Source organism: Pholcus phalangioides, unplaced genomic scaffold, assembly GCF_987345545.1.
Source record: "Pholcus phalangioides strain wild (caught in Gottingen) unplaced genomic scaffold, Ppha-v1.0 ptg000018l_1, whole genome shotgun sequence".
NCBI classification, from domain to species: domain Eukaryota; kingdom Metazoa; phylum Arthropoda; class Arachnida; order Araneae; family Pholcidae; genus Pholcus; species Pholcus phalangioides.
In genome coordinates this window covers 15,102,234-15,122,522 of record NW_028301611.1, presented here as the reverse complement: position 1 = coordinate 15,122,522, position 20,289 = coordinate 15,102,234, and the positions used below count along the sequence as shown (strand labels likewise).

The following is a 20,289-nucleotide window of genomic DNA, read 5'->3' as shown; positions in this document are numbered from 1 at the left end:
TGTTGTGAAGATATTTATTATTTGAGATGTTAATTTTTTAAGGAAGGAAAAAACTCATCTCTGCCTCTACCGGGAGTCGAACCCGGGTCCCTCGATTGCCGGACGAGTGCTCTGACCACTAAGCGACAGAGGAAATAGAGATTTTCCTTCGCTAGAGCGTATATATGCCGAACGGAACCGTGCAATGGACGTTGAAACCGATCAGCTAATAGCTCATGGACGACGAGCCACCAGAGGGCTATATATATGACATGAATGTCGCTCTCCACTTGTTAATACAAGATATACTGAAGACTGGATGTTGTGAAGATATTTATTATTTGAGATGTTAATTTTTTAAGGAAGGAAAAAACTCATCTCTGCCTCTACCGGGTCCCTCGATTGCCGGACGAGTGCTCTGACCACTAAGCTACAGAGGAGATAGAGATTTTCCTTCGCTAGAGCGTATATATGCCTAACGGAACCGTGTAGTGGACGGTGAAACCGATCAGCTAATAGCTCATGGACGACGAGCCACCAGAGGGCTATATATATGACATGAATGTCGCTCTCCACTTGTTAATACAAGATATACTGAATATCTCAATATAATTCAGTATATCTTGTATTAACAAGTGGAGAGCGACATTCATGTCATAGAAATTGTTTCATGCGAAATATAACACAGCCTGCCGAAAATTGTTTGCTCTTAGAAGACGTTAAAAAAATAGGATATTTTCAAATGCATTATTAACGGAGATATTCGACATTGGAGTTTTCGGCATTTTTGTCAACGTTTGAAGTTGACAAGGAATAAAGACTCTGAAAAAATTGTCAAAAATCCGGTTTTTATTTATTGTTATTAAGAAAAAGAGTTCTTTCTATTCGGTGTATCCTAAAAGAATAGTGACTTTTGAGCCCATGAAAACTTATCAACACAGTAGTAAGTTGGCTCTTTTATATATTTAGAAATGTGAATTATTTTTTGCAAATGGTTCTTTAGAGACGGATCTACATGTCAATAATAGAAGGGTTTCAGGCGAATGTTGTTCCATGCCGCATTGTACAACTTTACAGGAGATGTTATTAAAGTTATCCTTAAAAAAATTTATATTTTTTCATCTGACGTAGAGTAACATAGGCGTTTGTTCCAATCATAGAACTAGCAATTGCAGCTGTTTGAAATGGCATAGCAACGTTACACGTGGGTTTCTGCAAGAACCAACTTGAAGGAACCTATAGAGAAAGCTATAGGGTACACAATTCAGTGAGAAAAAAAAATGCAAGATAGAACGATTAGTTTGAACCCTTAAATTAGACTTTTACCAAAAATCATCTGTATAAAAAAGTTATTTCTTTAGTTTTCATGTAAATTACATTTCCAACTAATTTCAAGGTTTTCAGCAACCGCACGTCATTTCAATTTGCACAAAATAATTGTTTGTAATTGTAATTGTTTGAAATTGTATTTTCTCCTAACTTGAAAAAAAATAATGTTTCTCTAAAATAAATTTTTACAGAGATATCTGCTATGCAAACTATTTTTGACAACCTTTATATATTTAATGTAATATACAAGAGTACTTAGCATTTAATTTGATATAATGATGTTTCATAACCATGTTATACTCTTCACATGAAGCGTGGAATTCTCTAGGGGGATTGAAACACAAAAGAAGATGTAGCGCAGGATAAAGAAAAGCGCTCAAGTTGTCTTCTCTTAATCAATGATGTTCTGAGTTAAGATAAAACTATTTTTCTCAACAACATTATTTGGCTCAGAAATAGTTATAATTAGTACACTTAAACTACTGGGAAGCTAATTTTTCTTTCAGAGGTTAATTTCCTCACGCTGGAAAAGGATGCAAAATTTCTAACTTATTCCATTAGTTATGCACATTCCTGAAATTTCAACGTTTCAAGTCATTGAAGAATTTTTTAGTTTGCATGTTTTGACAGCCGATTTCTACGAGAGACATATTTAGCGATGAAAAAAAAAATGCATTGTTTTCTCAATTAGAAAAATTCCTCCAGTGTGAATTGTTTCAAGACACATTTCGTAACTTCTGAATTTCGTAAACCATATTAAAAAAAAAAGCCTCTTGATTTGAACGCGAGGTTTATTTTGCACCAATTAATTATTCAATTTATTTTTGTACTGTTTCGTGAATTAATAAGATTACATTTCATTATTATAAGAATTGTTTTATTAGATAGCAAGAGATGCTTTTTATGATGAAAATGACATACTATATTATTTCGATTTCGTCACATCGCAAAGAGATAACATTTTCTATTCGCTTTTAAAGATTATTATTTTTTACTGGCAAAATAACAACCACGGTGATTATGACTCCGAGTGACGATCGCATGCTATGCATAATCACCGATTATAGCATCTGGGAGTCACTGACTTGATTTCGTCCTGGGTAATTATTATCACTGTTATTAGAATGTTTGTTTGAAGTTTTCCTCATTATGCTTTCACGGATTAGAAAAAAAAGATAAATGCATCTCATTTGGGTGTCTTTGAAACTTTGTTTGAAAAATTTCTATTATCTTGTTTGCACATATTTATATTTCGGAATGAATATTTTCCCATTTGGAATTATTTCAGTCCCGCCGATGATATGGATACCAAACCAGTTAGTTGGTGCTCCAGTTGGTACAGATGTCGTCTTGGATTGTAATCTCGAATCCCATCCACAATCTGTGACCTTCTGGACTCGAGAGGGTGGAGTCATGGTTCTGTCAAATGAAAAATACGACAGCGTATTGATGCCTTCCAACCTTTATAAAGTGCAAATGAGGCTACGTATTAAAGACCTGAAGCCGGAAGACTTCGGCTCGTATACGTGCGTCGCCAAAAACTCTCATGGTGAGACAGAAGGGAATATCAGACTTTATGGTAAGAATACTATGAACATGAAAAAATTAAACGGTTATCATTTATAAACATCAATATTTTTCATGCGCAAATGTGACGCGTACATGTTATCATAACGGGAAAAGAGATCATCATGTTATCATATCGGCATGTTCATGTAAATCAATATAAAACAATGCCAATGATTCAAATCAATCGGCTATCTGGATATTGTGCTGAGTGCTAAGGCGACCTTAGAAAAAAGTGCAATTCTCTTCACCGGGAATGGAACATAGAACCTCTTGCATACCGCTCAATTCCACTGGCCATTATACCACAGAGAGACGATCTTTTTTTTTTTTAAACACGCACAGTAGTTTGACTTACTGACTAGAGACATTGCAGTCTTTCTTAACTTCAGCTAATTGCCTGCAGGTGGCGGCAGTAGAGATGGATGTTGATTTTTGCTCGTCCGATACACATGGAATTAATTGGTTATCTGGATATTATGTTGAATTAAGTCAGTGCACTTGACCGGTATGAGAGAGGTCCTGGGTTCGATTCCCGATGGAGAGAACGACACTTTTTTTATGTTCCCCTCGGCATAATACCCAGATAGCCTATTGATTTCATGTATCTTGGCTGAGCCATCTCTAATACCAATGTTGTTGCAAAATCATTTAGTATGAAATGCAATGCAGACAGAATTATGGCGGCCTGGATGCATTAGTTCTATTCGAAATGTCTTAAATAGAGTAAAGGAGTTTTGTTTTGAAATAATGCACAAAGAAGAATTTACCACGAAACGAAGAAAAGCGCCTTATTTCGGACACCTTCATTCTGTACTGGTGACGTTTGATTGATGGTTGATCGGAAGGAAACATTTCCCTTCGGAATCTCTTTATTTTTCTTTGCTTTTTCTTTTCCTTCTGTAACAAACAGTAAAGTGAATAGGAAAAAAAAACACACAGTGGGAAAATTCTATTCTTCCGCTTGTCTCAATAAATGGATCCCTAGCTGGTTACCGCAAATGCTCTCTCCAACATCACCAAGTATTTTCTCTCCATCCTTCTGATATCCTTCACTATCGAAGAAACCATCGCTATCACTCTCCATACGTACAAACACTCTCTTTTCTTTCACAAGAAAAGATCAGACATGGCTGCAATGCATTCTTCAAAGTCCTCGGGCACAAATAGTGAAAGTAAATAGGGAGAAGAAAGAAGAAAAAAAAATAGAATAAGAGTAGAGAGAAAGCGAATTCCATGGGAGCGTAGGATTGATGGTAAAACCACAAAACAAAGCCATTTGAAAGTTTCGCTCTCTCTTGTCTTTGTCTGCTTTGCATGAGGTATTGCAGCCAGTATTATCATAATAGAAACAGAATAAAACAATGCAACGAGATCAACATAAATAACAGAACAACAAACCTATTCTGGGTTTTTCCGACTGTTGAATTTCTTTATTCTCAAAATTTGATAATTAATCAGGTGGGATCTCACTTTTTAAGCGGGGATGTTTCCTAGTGGTTTTTCATTTTTCATTATTGATATCAAGTTATTCACAATAATATTCATGCTGAATTCTCTTTAATATAATTATTTTAATATAAGTGATGTTATGGATTCCCGAGTTCCTGTGGAGAGTGCAACAGTAAGAAAACAATATTCAATATCTTAACATACGAAAAAATCAACCCTTAGACTACCTGCAAATATTTATATCTTTTAGTACCAATGGAGTCTAATCGAAACACTGAATACTTATGCATTTTCGCACTAGAGCAAAGACGAAAATGATTTAAAAAATATAATTTATCTAATAGCAGTTGATGAGATGCATTTGCTGAAACAGCGAGCTGTTCAACGCAATAAATAAAATCGCAATATATATTATATACTCTTTATGTGATTCCCATGCCTCATACAAAACCTCATTCTGCGGCAAATTTTTTATAATCCAATCGCCGCCAAATTTTGTATATACACCAAACGGGAATGGACTTGAACGATAGGGTACTTTGTCGGCAACAATGGTTTCTTGGCCTCAATGATCACTTTCGAAATGTTTACTTTGGTTACCGTGATTCTCAAAAAATGCGTTTCAAGCATATGTATGCTTTTACAACGGTTTATCACTTCTTTAACACTGCCAGTATTATGAATAATAGTTTATTCCTTTATAATGGTTTGTCACTTCTTAGTCCTCTGAAGAAACCCCGGGCAGCACCGGGTATTATAGCTAGTAAGTTTATATTGTTTGTTTTTCAAATTAATTTCAATTGCCTTTTTTTTTGCAATAAGCTCAGTAAATATGTGAGCTTTACATTTCTTGCAACTGATTCTTATCTTGCGGCTTTTCTTTGATGACCACATTCCACATCGAGCTTTCTTCTTATCTCATCAGCACAGTAGCTGCTTGATGGATCGACTTTAAAAAGTGCCAATTGATTTCCAAATGAAATCAGAAAGCTTATTCGTTTCCGGCATTGATTTGTACTACCTTCTTGAAATGATAGCCAAACAATGCATGTGCGTTGAGACCCCTGGCATCGATCATATTTTCTCTTTCTCTTTCGTACTATAGCATCGGGTCATTTGATCCATGGTATCTACAACAGGTTTAGTTTTTTTTTTTGTAATGCAGGATTATAAGCGGTTTTTCCTGTGGTGTTGATTGGGTGTGGTGTGTTGGTTGTGGTGTGTCCGGTCTTCAAAGGTCAAAGGTGCTGAATTATGCGCCTCGGGTTGACTGTGTATTTTGCTGAAAAGAGTGACCGTTTCATTTTTCTTCGGACAGTAAGATACTACCGTTAAATCTTCCTGAAATCCAAAAATATGCTGTTCATTTTCCTGCATAAATCTACTTTTACAAAAACAATTGGAGAGGTTCCTCACATTTTTTTATGGTTCCAACATACGTGAGTTGCAGATGCTTCAATTTACGAGATAGATATAGGCTTGTGAAGAAATTATCGGCTGTAATATTTCCACCAGCTCCTATGTAAGCTTTGTCAGTTTCCAGAAGTACTCTTCCACCTTTATTTGTTTACCTACCTGTTCTGATCTCTTTCCTGCGTATATCTTCACGTTGCACAACTTGGCTGTTGTGCTATAGCAAGTAATACAGAATTTTATACCATATTTTCTTGTCTTACTGCTATCTACTGTCTAAATAAACAACGTCCTTTGAACGTTACCGACTGCTCGTCCACCGTTACGTTATTGTTGAAATTTCCCGAATTTTTCATTGGAAAGACCGCCACGTGGCACTACCTACAACCTACAAAACAGAACAACGTTGCATTTCTACGCACAAAAATTATCTTGAAGAAAACTTGCTTTGAACAAGCATCAAATGTAGCCTTGTCCACTTGTAATTCGACTTGCCTCGGTGGCGCCACCTACAGTTTTGCTATTCAAGAGTGGGGGGAATGAGAGGTATTGAAGGACAGGAAGATGAAAACCTGTGCTCTCTGTCAAGAAAAACGTGTCCTTTAATTATTTTTTCCCCGTGAAATCACAATAAGGGTTCAATGGGCCCTATTGGTATTGGAAGCTACAAGTGTGAATAAGTTAGGCTTAAATGAAAAAAAAAAAAACCGAAAAAAAAGAAAACGTCAGTGAAGCTTGGCTGTCGGAAACACACAGTTTACTCACAAATTGAGATTGATTTCTCCCATGGATCTAATGGACCCCATGGGTAGTCTAAGGGTTAATGCGGCAGACATTTTCACCGAAAATCATCTCATTACTATTATTTGCTAATCTCATTACTAGGGCTCGGATTTCTGTGTCTGCATATTTTTTTTTAAATTTTTTGCATGTTTCACTCTTTCACGTGATAGAGCATATTTTTACAATTTTAAGGGATATTTTGCATATTTCATAATTTCCGATAAAAACTAAATTATTTCCTCGCTATTCCGATCCCATTTCTAACTGGTTTTTTTTTTCGATTCCTCCCAAGAGCTCTTTCATTTTGTGCTATGCTTTTCTGAAGCTAAATACAGTACTTTGCTAGGTATTTTGACGTATTTCAGCACATTAATTCTGAAAAACTTACTCTAAAGGGAAATTTTGGTTCGATGGGATTAGTTAGTAAATCTAAGAATGTCTGTTCATACAATAATTAATGGTTCAAAATAGTTTAGACTGCATCAACACTTCTGGTTATCATATTATTTTGCTAAAACTGATGTTATTTAAGATAGAAATGCAAAACATTTTAGGAAATATTTTTTGTTTTATATTTTTTTGCATATTTACAGTATTTTAAGAGTATAAATGCATATTTATAGAGGATTTTCTAGAATTTTTTAGAGCATAAAAAATCCTAGCCCTACTCATTACGGTAACATACGCTCGTGAGTTATATTTTATGTCGAATTTTTATAGTTATAAAATAAGCTAAAATGTTTATATCTGAACGAAACTTAAAATCATAAAATATGATCGATTTGTTTTCTATTACCATACTTTCAAAAATTATTTGTAAAAATCATAAATCACTTACTGGATAGTTCTGCTTTATCATTACCAAAATCAATCACTTTAATTGTCTACGGATGAAGTATTCAATATATTCCATTCATAAAATGAAGAGAAGAAACGAATGGTATTCATTTCTATCGAAACATGTTTTCAAACTTTGTTTTCTCAGGGAATCTATCCTATTTTTGTAAATTCGAATACCTCGTTATTTATCAAAATAATTAGATATACGAACCTGTATATTTTTTCTCCTAAAGAAATTCCACCACCGTCATCACCATCGACTTCAATCGGGCCTGAGCCACTGCGAGCAAAATCCGAAAAATTGAGGAACGGATTCTCTCAGAACGTTCCTGTGAGAACAGAGGAAACAGGTGAGTTTTCTGATCTAAATTATGATAAGCATAAATCAAACCATTAGAATCATTCATAATTGGGCCCATTTGATATCCTTTTTTATTTTATGAACTCATTGTAATGGAAATTTAATCCTTACAGAAAAAACAGAATCGAGCTTGTTATGCCAAAATAGGAAAGAGTATAAAATCACTACGAATAGGAAAATTAGAGCTGGGAAATTCTATATTTTTGTAGTGCAAGATTAAGGCAGAGGTGTTTAGCTTGAAAAATCGAACAGTCATTACAAATGCGAAAATAATGGTACGCAATTCCAATCCTTGTTGATAGAAAACTTGATAGAAAAATTCCAGTCCAAGTGGTTTCCTTGCCGACATCAGTAACAGATAATGTCATATTTCTCTAAAATTAGCCTATCGGAATTTGCGACATTTTTTTCAGCTATATGAGGGATTTCTATGTATAACAGTAAGTTTTCCCATTATCAACGAAAATGTCGTTAGATGACATGAAAGAATATTGAGCAAGCTTGTAGTTCTCAGAATTTGAATAGTATTCGGAGGCTTTCTTTCAAAAATCAAGAGAGCTACGTAGCTTATTTCCAGGTGTTGTCACGAACCGCTGAGCCGATTCCGAGTCTTGGTGACCCTGTGGATCAGTGATTAGCAACCTTTTTTCCTACCTGCGCCCCCAGTTCAATGCGACTTGCAATGACGGTGAGGCTTCAAAATATTGGTGTATACGTTTTTCCATCTCGCACCTCCAAAACATGGCAGCCCCGGTTGGGAACCACTGCTATAGATCATCTCTCTTCAAGCTGGTGTGTGATTCACAGCGTTTCTCAGCTATGCTTGCTCCATTCCGGTACTTTGCAACACCTCCTATCAATCAGGTGCTCGTCTGCCTCTTCCTCTTTTTCCTTCCATTCTTCCATGCATTATAATTTTTTCTAGCGAGCCTTGTTGGCATATGCATCATACGACAAAAGATTAAGTTTGTTTTGTGACGAGAGTATTCAGCTTTGACTTCATCGATAACTTATAGTAGTAGTGTCCAGCTTGCACATCCATATATATGACAAAAAAGAACAATGCATTTTTAATTCTAACTTTTGTTCTCATTTGAGATACCTTTATCTTTTGTTATTATATCAAGCTTCCTCATGGTTTATTTTCAATTTGTCCATGTTCCCTCTTTTATAACTCTTCAGCCTAGAAAATGAAATGTGTCTGTCCAAAATCTCAAAACTATGCCATCTAGATGAAAATTGTCAATATCTGCTGCTATTTTTTAATTTTTTTTTAGATTTTAATCTAAACTCCAAAGAGTCTTGGACTCTTAAAAGAGTCCAAGCTTCTTACTTTTTATTTTTATTTTTGCTATAAATTTCTTCAAGTCTTCTTCAGATTCTGCCATCAGAGTTGTGTCATCAGTATACCTAAGGTCGTTGATGACTCTGCCTTCAATTTTAACATCTGCTTCCACCTCCTCTAGATCGGATGCTCTCATTATATATTCTCCATAGAGAGTAAATAGGCTTGGGGAAAGAATGCATCCTTTCCGAACTCCTAATTCAATTCCTAACAATTCAGTTAGTTTGTACCCTTCCATTACCAAACATTTGTGACCATTGCCATGTACCCTTCCAAAATTCTTCAAAAAAAATCACTCTATATATTTTTTATACATTTAACATGAAGGTAAAATGAACAACAAGAAGTGTTCAGAAACGGTTTTATAAGTCCTGACGTGGAGGCATGACATTTGGAAATCAATCGTTTCAGTAAGCAGAAGAAAGGAAAAAAACACATTTCAGGTAAAATAATAGTTGATCGCTGGTGGAAATTTGCGTGCTTTGGAAGCTTTAATTGCAGTTTCCTCGTGTTGACGAATTTGACTCCTATTTTCCAAAAACAAAAACAACAAAAAAAACACAGGACTATATGAAAATACGCTCTTTCAACTTTGTTACACAAGGAACTCTAGATGGATTTCTTGGGAAAGAAATTATATTATACATGTTTTATAGATATATCTTCGTAGATGCTGTGGGGTTTAATAATGAGAGGGATGGAAAGAGAAAATCATCAAGGGAGGTAAGATGCGAGGAACATCATTTATTTAAACAAGTATTCTTCAACAGCTGGTCACCGGTCCCCGAAACGACCAATTCATATAGACACCAAATGATTTTAGATTTATTAAATAGTATCGTCACTATATCGGTTGTTATTTTTGTCTTAAGTTTCATCTGGTCCGTAAATTCTTTCACCCATTTATTTCCTGCTGGTCCGCAAGTTCTTTTCCCCTATTTTTGTATTTTTTTTTTTCTGATATTATCTATTTGCTGAAATTATTACTCCTATTTATTTACTTTTTTTGCCTTTTATCAAATTATTTCTCTTATTTACGGTATTTATTTTCTGCCGGTCTACAAATTATTTCTATGATTTATTTACTGCAAATTATTTCTTACATTAATTATAGAAAATTATTTCTTTCAAGAATTTATTTAATTTATTCAAGAATTCTTTCTGATATCAATTCTGAAATTCTTTCTGATATCAATTCTGAAATTATTTCTGATATCAATTCTGAAATTCTTTCTGATATCAATTCTGAAATTATTTCCTATATCAATTCTGAAATTATTTCCTATATCAATTCTGAAATTATTTCCTATATCAATTCTGAAATTATTTCCTATATCAATTCTGAAATTATTTCCTATATCAATTGTGAAATTATTTCTTTAAACCTATAATTATTTTTTTTCATTTATCCTACAATTGTTGGTTTCATTAATTCTAGAATTATTTGTTCCATTTAATAATGAATTGTTTCTTTACTTTCTTCGAAAGTTATTTCTTCCATTGATTGTAAAATTAATATTTTTCCAATGCTTTCAACCATTTGCTTAATATGATCGGCGGGCCACGACAAGAAGCTCCGAGGCCCAAATGTGGCTCACGGGGCATGCGTTGAAGCCCCTCGCCATCTAGGGCTGATAAAAACAGGATAAAGATAAAATGAATATTTTATGCTGGGAGGTATTTTAGGTGGCGCATCTGATATGGCGGAAAATAGCTGGCAATATAGCTGCGTATAACGGGAGACATCCTAGTGAAATCCACCATTTTGGTGGGTACCTGTTGCAAAATCTATTTGCTCCAACCATGCAGATTACTATTCTGAGGAGAAATGTCTCAAGTGTATTGATTTCATCGCTTCAGAAATGTTTGAAGTGGGTTGTTCGCGATATAAGCTGCATACAAGGGACAAGGGTGGGTTTAGAAATTAGCCAGAGCAGAAACTATCACCCGGTTTAAGCGCGTGGATATCTATTAAAGATATAAGGGTAGCAGAAACCTCACCGTTAGGTGAAGGTCGAATAGTGTAATAGTGTGCTTATGCGAGTGCGGGTAGATGGGATATCACTTGCGCATACGGTACTTCCCCCCACGTATGTCATTTGTACGCTGACGTTGGAATTATCGTCTCGTGTGGGTTTGCTTTGCAAGATTTCGATGCCACCCGTTATCACCGGTCTAGAATTCCTAACCAAATAGGAAATTGTAATTAGAATGTTCATTCAGACACATGAAATTCTCTCTCTCTCTCTCTATGTCTGTCGTTTCAGCTTCTACCGAAGTACAGTACGGGTCATCCACGAGTGCAAACTCAAGCTCCTTCTCCAGTGAGAACTACTTACCACCGACTTATCCTAATATGGAACCAGGTAAGTTGCAGCACAACTTTGTGCATAATCAATATTCACAAAAGTAACAAGATGCATATGTTGCGGTAAATGCCATAAACTCGGTTATTATACATAATAACCGGTTATTATGCATAATCGCCGAGTCTTTTGTATGTTTGATAAACTTTCCTAAATTTTATCAAACCGGCGATTATGTACAATACCTAAACGTCGTTGGAAATTTTAATAAGTACTAAAAAAATTATCACTTTTGAAGGAGATTATGCATAATACCCAAGCAATACCAATAGTTTCTAGATTGACGTTGGTAATTATGAAGAATCGTACTAGATGATATACTATACATAATATTCCCACTTACATTGCATCATTATAGCCGGGTACTATCGTGGAATTTTTTATCATTCTATCGGGGTTGCACTATATTCATCACACACACTAGAATCATTTGGAATTTTTTTCCCTTCATATTTCCATCAAATTCACCAATTACACTGGGGTATTATGCATAATCACATATAAGGGCGATACATCTTCAGTATTTATCAAATTCATACAAATACAAATGCAAGGGCAACAACGGAAAAAATAGCCAACGAGTTGGCTCAAAAGAGACGCCCATGAAAAATATGGTTGTCGAATGAATATCTAAGCTAAAACAAAAATATAGCAATCCAATAAAAACAATAATTATGATAAAATATATATATTCTGCCCATAAAAACTACGGTTGTCTTAATTTAAGTATAGATAGCTTCTCGGTTTATCCCAATATGTTTATCGTATTTCATTTAAAACATATCGATTGTGTTAGAATTCACGACCCCTGAAGGTAAGCTATTCCATTTAATCACAACCTTATTAGAGAACTCCCTGCTACACCACAACTTAGAATCATCCCTTACCAATCGAATACTGGTCTTTACCAACGACGCTTGGACATTATGCTTATTCTCGGATAAAAAGTGGTAAATCCATCAAACTTATGAAGACGATTGGTAATTATGTATGATAACCGATGTACGACATTTACCGCAACAATTAGATAGCATATGCCGTGTGGTTTTGTTTTATTATATCTTTTTATATCATCAACTATCTATATACAGGGTGCATAGCGAATGCGGGGTATGATATTTTACTGGTGAACCGTTGATCCTAGAGACTTACTTTCAATTAGAAAATGTATCCAAATAACATATGGACCTCACATACGTCATCCATATTGTAAGGGGATGTATGGTTAATTAAATAAAAAATAACATTTTATACGGACATCCTTTGCTCGAATTCTTAATTAGAAAGTGTCTTAGTGCAATATTCTCTGAAATTTTTGAATCCCAAATCAGAGAAAAGTTGGGGAAAAACAGCATAAAAGAGGGAAAGAAGCGTTTCCTGTAGTGGCCACCTGACAATCTAGTCTTTAAGGAAACAGTTCCCAGAGTTACGGCCATTTTCGACGAGAACTAGCACGATCCCTTGTTAATGATCCCAGTTTCCAGCTAATTTTTCTCGCTGCAATATGCTCAACTTAATAACAATGATAATAAAAACAACAATGTATATAGTATTTGATTGCATCCTGCTATATTTTCCCACACTTTAAAGGTCTCGATGACGCCCAACGGGGCTATAACGCCCCAAATGTAATAACATTTTCAACGTCGTTATTATACATCGAAAGGCATTGTTATAAATCAGCTTTCAGTGAAATAACACCAATAATAAAAAAATACAGAAATGAACTGATAATGGAATTCACATATAATAACAATACAAATAGTCTTTACTTCAAACACTAAGTACACAGCATATAAATCCGTGAAACACATATTGTTTGAGCAACTAATACCACTAAGAAACTGAAATTATTGAAGCAAATATTTTAGTATTAGTTTAGTAATTCCGGATAAAATTTTATAGAGAATTTAGAGCGAGGACTATTTTAGCGATGTTAAGTTGTGTATAGTACACTAGAGAGATATATTTAATTGGAATAAATATATTCTCTCCCTCCCGAACAACATGAATGTTGTACTTGAATGTCGATTTGGACACGTGGACTTCTTGCGATAAATATTTAAGCATTTCTTTATGTGAATAGAACATTTCATGGAAATAATCCGCTTCGATGATCCCAAGTGTGGGATTGACTATGATGATTTCCTGTATACAAGGTGTCCTGAAAGTCCATCTCCCGCCTTTATCTCATCAATCCTTCAACGTAGAAGTATGGCTCTACATTGAAAAAAATTGCTTGAAAGGTGTCCAGAAATCACACTTTTGGAGTGAGAGTGAAAATACAGTGTTTCACAAAAGAAAAAAAATAAAATCTAAAATTTTATGCAGTCCCCTGTCCGTGAAATACCAATTGGAAAGTTGTTGACCTGTCTCTCGTGAGCCCAACTTAAAAAAATGGCATTTTTCTAAGCGCAATATTTTTCCAGGTACTGAGATATATCGATTCAAAATCGAAGAGAAAAGGTGGTAGATGCTCGTCTACCAGCGTGAAGGTTGCCGTCACGGTCCCGGGTTCAAACCCGAGAGAGGATATACAAAGATATTTTCCCCTATAGAGCTTGAGGCGGCCACAAATAGATAGCGGTTCATTTTCAACCTATCTTATTAATGGCAGCAAATTTCAATACAACGATATGGTCAGAGTTGGTGTTTGGTGAAGTGGTAGTAGTATAATTAAGCTGAATAGTGTCAATTTCATTATACTGACATTATTCTGACATGAGTTATTTGGACTATCAGGAAAACGGTAACTGTGACCAAATTTTTCACCTGGTGGTAAGTTTCCAACTTTTTTTGTTTAATTTTTTCACCCAAATGGTCCATGCATCTTATGCAGGGTGTTCTGTAAATGGACCGACAAACTCAGAGGGTTGTTAGTAGGCATCAAGAGAAACAAAAATTGCGATGGAACTTGTTGTCGCAAAAAATGTTGAGAGGGTGAAAATCGCTAAAAACGCATGCAGGTTTCGACGTCACGCTGGAACGACAAAAAGCGCAATAATGACTACAGAAAAATTTACTCGATTAATTATTACAAGAATTGTTGGAAGTGGCGGCCGCTGACGTCATTGCACAGTCTACAACGACGTAAAAACAATTCCCGGACGTCCCTCCAAGATACCAGGAATAACATCGAGTTCAGCTGCAACCGCTCGTGTACATGTCGACGGGGAATCGGCAAAGCGTTGCAGCACGGTTTCTTCCATTTCACAGGTGCGTACATTGCGCGGTCTAACTTCATCACGCCGAGCTGAGTGGAAGGTTGCCGTCTCCTGTAGTAGTCGATCGATCGTGGCGAACGTAGTATGGTGCGGAGAACGCCTGATCGGATATTGCTGTTCGTACATCCACTTGCCCATTGAAATGTGTTCGAACGTAAATCAGATGCATATCAGCGCATTCCTCGTTCGTGTAGTCAGCCATCACGATACTCATTGATACAGACAGCTAACTGCTACACCTGCTTACTACCGCAGTAGCGCTAATTTACTTCGTCTGCTGCGCGTGGTCCTACCCCTGCGCATGCGTTTCGCGACGCTGCTTTAGTCGGATATGGTGAGTGAACCCACGGGCGCATTCAGCGATCAACTGACATCTACCTTTTGTCTCCTCTGGACCCAGAGCCTGCATGTGTTTTTCGCGATTTTCACCCTCTCAACGCGGTTTTCGACATTATGTTCTATTGCAATTTTTGTTCCTCTTGATGCCTACTAACAATCCTCTGAGTCTGTCGGTCCATTAACAGAAAACCCTGTATACCAATTTTCATCAATTTTCCTCCGTCAGAATGGGTGCCCTATTAGAATGCCTTATTAGTGCCACAGCCTCTATAATCCGCAAACATGGGCTATATACACCAAACAACTTCCTATGCGTACGAAACACGTGTGCGTTTCGTTCTCTGTGTTGCTATACACCGGAAATTACAATATTATCGTTAGAGAGCAGCTATTCATGGTACAGTATTTTCTCATTATTTTCTCATTCAACACAGGAACGACGGAATTGGTCATTTTGACCGCAAAACTACTTTGATATACGATTACGTCTAAAATGATTATCTCAGCTTGTTGAAGTTTAATGATTTTACTATAAATATATTCCAGGTTTCTTAGTCTAATGTTAAAATGTAGTTTTACCAGAATGAATACCAATAACATGGGGAATACCGATGTCAGAACAAAAAAATTTTACTCTCCCCGCTATCTCAATCTTGTATGGATGCATGATACTCAAGACCTAGATTCTCTCTGGTTACCAACTGTGGAATCATATGTTTGCTCATTCAAAAGCAGGATATGTGTTGAAAATTGATTCCCCCGCAACATCCAACAGGGGCGCTCAAGCTGGGATTTTTGATGCTCTGTAGCATAGTTTCCCAACCTTTATTGTCCATCGCCTTTTTCATTCGGCACATTGAATTTTTTTAACCTGATAGGACGGACTGAATGTTTCACTCTGTATACTCTAGGATGGAGCTGAATGTTAAGAAAATTATAATTCCAATGAGCATCATACAAAATAATTATAATACCCCACTAATAACTTGCATCTCCTTTTCTTTTCATTGAAGGTAAGAGGTCTTTCGCAAGACAGGAATCAACACCTGACATAGCTACGATTATCACCAAGTTATTACTGCTGATGATCATGGCCAAGTTTACCATAGGATCCTGATCTGCATTATTGAATCCTAAACAAAAGAAGTAAATGATTATGAAATGATGAAGTTTGGTAGAGAGAACGATCTGTATATTTTTTATTTTCTTTTTCGAGACCTGAATTCACTGGAAGATGATTCTATTTGGATAAAATCTGTGGATATTTCAGTATAAAAAAAATACGGGAACATTAAACGATTCTTTCGAAAACATTTCTATGATAAATCTCTCGGTTGAAAGATTTTCAGTATAAAGATAAGATATGAGAAATTTCCACGTTTCCGCGTTGTTCCTATTAGTCCACACGCTAATGCTACATATCCTGAACCCTTGTACTGCATATGTGTCTGTGTATATGTGTTCGCTCAACCAGCCAAAAAAAGACAAGAAATTATTATTTTTTTTTCCAATCAATATGGGAAGTACATTATCACCAGTGTGTTTCGAACTTAAGAACTATTCAATAAACTTGATTTAGAAAGAAAAGCGAATCAAGAAGAACATTTACAATTTTGCTGGATTTATATAAGGCATATATAACTTCACAGCAAGAAATTGATTTTGATTATCGACTTGTCATAATAATCAATTGTCATATGAATTTATCCTTGTATGTGCCTGATTTGAAGAAAAAAATATATACATATATATATATATTATTATATAAATTATTTGAATTTGCTCAGCTCATGATATTGTTCAATATTTTATATGAACTCGGCGCTCGGCTCTGTATTATATATCACTGTAAATCTATGGATTGTTAATCGGTTGTGAATATTGGAACGTGCGGTATTGCTATATTTGAATATTGTATAATGCTATTATACTGTATATCATATCGTAATTGCATGCCTGTGTAATATTATTTTGAAAGTGACGTGTGACACATACATGAAGAAGGAAAATTTCAAAACGAAAATATTCGAAATTTAGATAATTTAAAGAGAGAAATTCCTGGCTGTAATATTTAACTTTGCAAGCGTTTTATTTTTATAAGTTAAAATTTTGAAATCGAGAAACAAAAAAAAAAAAATCTGCGTGAGAATCTAAAATTTCTAGGTTGTGACTGATGGCAAGATATCGATGTGTAGGGGAACACAAACTCATGTCCATTCCACCTTAAGTCAGTTTTCTATTTTTTCACTCTGTGAACATTGCCCATATTGCAATTTCTTGAAAAGGGACGCTCTGTGACTCCAGTGGTGTCACGTGGAGAAGGGGGCTAGGGAAAGGCAATAAAATGTCTTTGTCCAACGCAAATCTCAAAATGGTTCAGTTTAAGGGAAAGAAAAGCTTCCGTTATTTCCGTTCTTCGTTTCACTTCTGTCATTAAGGTAAAGGAAAGGTTACGTCATTTTCGTTCCTCCCTTTCACTTTTTCTGATTTAAAAAAACAGCAACAAAAGAACACCTATACAGGAGAATTCAGGAAAACATAGGTCAAGGAAAAACATTCAGCAAACTGAAAAGAGTAATTCAGGCGTACGATAACAATCCAAAATAACACTGGAACATAGGTGTACAAAGTTTTAAAGCAATCCCGAACTCAGCAATCATGAAGTCACAATTCTGACATCATAAATACATACGTTAGGGGGCCACACATACACTCAGAACACACATTCGGGTACGTCCCAATTTAAAAGAAATATCTGAAATAATTTGAGAATCATTTTCCCCCCAATAATCCACACATTTTTTATAACAGAAATACATCCTCATTTACACCAATGATTTTTATAGAATCAAAACATAATGTGAACAAATGAACATTATTTTTCCTCAAAAGCGGATTTATTAGCAGTTGGATATTTTTACGGACTCTGACCACAATTTGTGTGATAGATCGTTGCGGGAGACAGAATTTTTTTTTTTTTTTTTTTTTTTGAGAAATTGGATTCAGAATGTTTTAAGCAATTTCTGGAGGATACTTCTTCATGAAGACAAGAAATTGGTCGAGATAGAGAACAGTATACCACTTTTCAAAGAAATTAGCCACTGCGTATAGGTAATTAACATTGTTTACTGCGAACCATCTTCGCCTAAAAGTTGTCCGATTAAGATAAAATTTTTCATAGAGCCCCCCTTTTTTTCCGTTGATTGGAACAAGATTGTTGGTGGTGAGAGTTAAACTTTTAAAAAGTTGTAAAATAAGAGCCAAAATACTCTTACCGTTATCCAGCTGCCAATTCTTCACCCATTGTTGTTGGTGGGAATATCCAATTGCACACCAAAAAAAAAAAAAATCCATTTGTTCATATTGTGAACAGGTCATCTAAAATAAGGAAAAAATATATCTTATAAAAAAGTAAGAATTTTTCTAAATTGTCCAGGTCCCTGTAATTCATAGTTCCCTAACTTTTTGTTCCATTGCCCCCTTCTTTAGAATTTGTTTCTTTCGTCGCCCCCCTGAATACAGAGAACCCATAGTACCCCATGTTATACTCGTAACTTCCATGACCTCTGAAACATTTCATCGCCCACCGGGGTCGATATTGCCTCCTTTGGGAAACTGCTGTAATTTATATCTGGTAAAATATTTTTAAAACTTAATACAATAATGTCTTAAGTCAAAAATCGATTCACTGTAGCTATATAAACATGGGATTTTGTGAATCTAAAATTTCTTGTCAGAAATTACTCCAGCCACAAGCTTGAAGAGACTAAACTATCTGTATGTAATAAGATATTTATTTTGAGATTTAATTCTATGATAATATATCAATCAGCGGTTGTTTAATTTAATTAATTAAATATATTATTATTATTTGCATCTGAATTAATTCTGTGTTTTAAACCCCATTTCTAAAAAAAAACATGTTTCAACAATTAATACATTCTTTGCCGGAATGGAATTGGATGTTTTTGTTTAACATCCTTCAGCATGAATAATATTTTATCCTTTTATTAATTAAATTATCTTTTGAGAATTATAGGACATGAATATGCAATTAAATTTCTTAAAAAATTAAGAAATAGTTCTTTTTTTACTTTTAATTTCTATTCTTTTTTATACACTTATAATATTTAAAGTAATTGTAAGCCCCCTTTAATCGTAGCTGTTTTGCATAATATGCTTACCATTCTATGATTTTAATTTATCTGGATGAAATTTGTGATAGGTACTTTTTGTATATATACAGCATGTCCCATAAATGTGTTGATAGTTTAAAAATTCATAAAATTTGAAGGAATCGCTATATCTGAATGCGAAAAAAAATATTCTAACCAACGGAAATTTTTTTGGAGCAAGTGATGGTTATTAGAGGATGCTGCACAGAAGTGAATCTCAAAAGTTTCGACCTCGAGTTTTTTACGATTTTTATGTCCGAAACGTTCGTAAAGTTCCGACCAGCGATTCAAAGTGGTGAAGAAAAACAACTCTATCAGTAATGCTTTCTTCACCAATGGTCAACACAAGAATGGAAACCTTACGGAAGAGCCAGTAATAGTGAAACACACACACACACATATTCCGGCATGTCACGATTTGTCAGAAATTTCGCAGAGCAATGGGTACGAGGTGCATGTACGGTTAAGTAGTACAGTATTAATTCACAAATTCAATTATTGCATATAAGAGATCATGTTGATCACCCACTAGTCTAAAACTTACGACATCCCCGTATCCATAGCTGCGTTAAGGATTTCTAAAATGGAATGCCGAATACCAGTTGTTAAAGATTTAAAAACAGTACTGAGTCGCTATATTTATTGGTACAACAAACACGACTATATATGGTTAAGTAGTAGTAACCCCTGCAAAATTTCCAATGAATCAGTACATGGGCAGAATTTTCGAAGAAATTGGATTTAGAATGTTTCAAACAAATGCTGGGGTTGCCTGGATTTATTCTGATAAATTTCTCAAAGAGAAAAAAATGGTCGAGATAGGGAAAAGTATGTCGCTTTTAAACGGAATTACTCATTTCGTGTGGGAAGTAACATTGCTTACTATGCTCCAACTTCAAAGTGTTTGAGGATCGTTTATCAGTTGTCGATTGAGCAATAAATTTTGCACAGGTTGGTTTTTTTTATTAGAACAGGATTAGGGGAAGAGGGGAATGGAAGCAGCAAAATTTTAACTTTCGGGAAATTTCTTTAGCTAAGGGGCATCCCTACTGGACACTGTACAACGGCAACATAATGACATAATGCGCATGCGTTCACTGTCAATGTGGTGTATATG

General features: G+C 35.2%; 1 protein-coding gene across 1 annotated transcript in view; it reads left to right on the top strand.

The window, feature by feature from the left end:
- LOC149071766 (neurotrimin-like) overlaps nt 1–19,049 on the top strand; it is a 154,606-nt gene extending 135,557 nt beyond the window's left edge. Inside the window, exons 6-9 of the mRNA XM_089247705.1 lie at nt 2,597–2,887; nt 7,596–7,712; nt 11,336–11,434; nt 16,011–19,049. Of these exons, the coding sequence (XP_089103831.1) occupies nt 2,597–2,887; nt 7,596–7,712; nt 11,336–11,434; nt 16,011–16,114 (611 nt within the window). The 3' untranslated portion in view covers nt 16,115–19,049. The remainder of the gene's footprint in view (nt 1–2,596; nt 2,888–7,595; nt 7,713–11,335; nt 11,435–16,010) is intronic.
- The last annotated feature ends 1,240 nt before the right edge of the window (nt 19,050–20,289 follow it).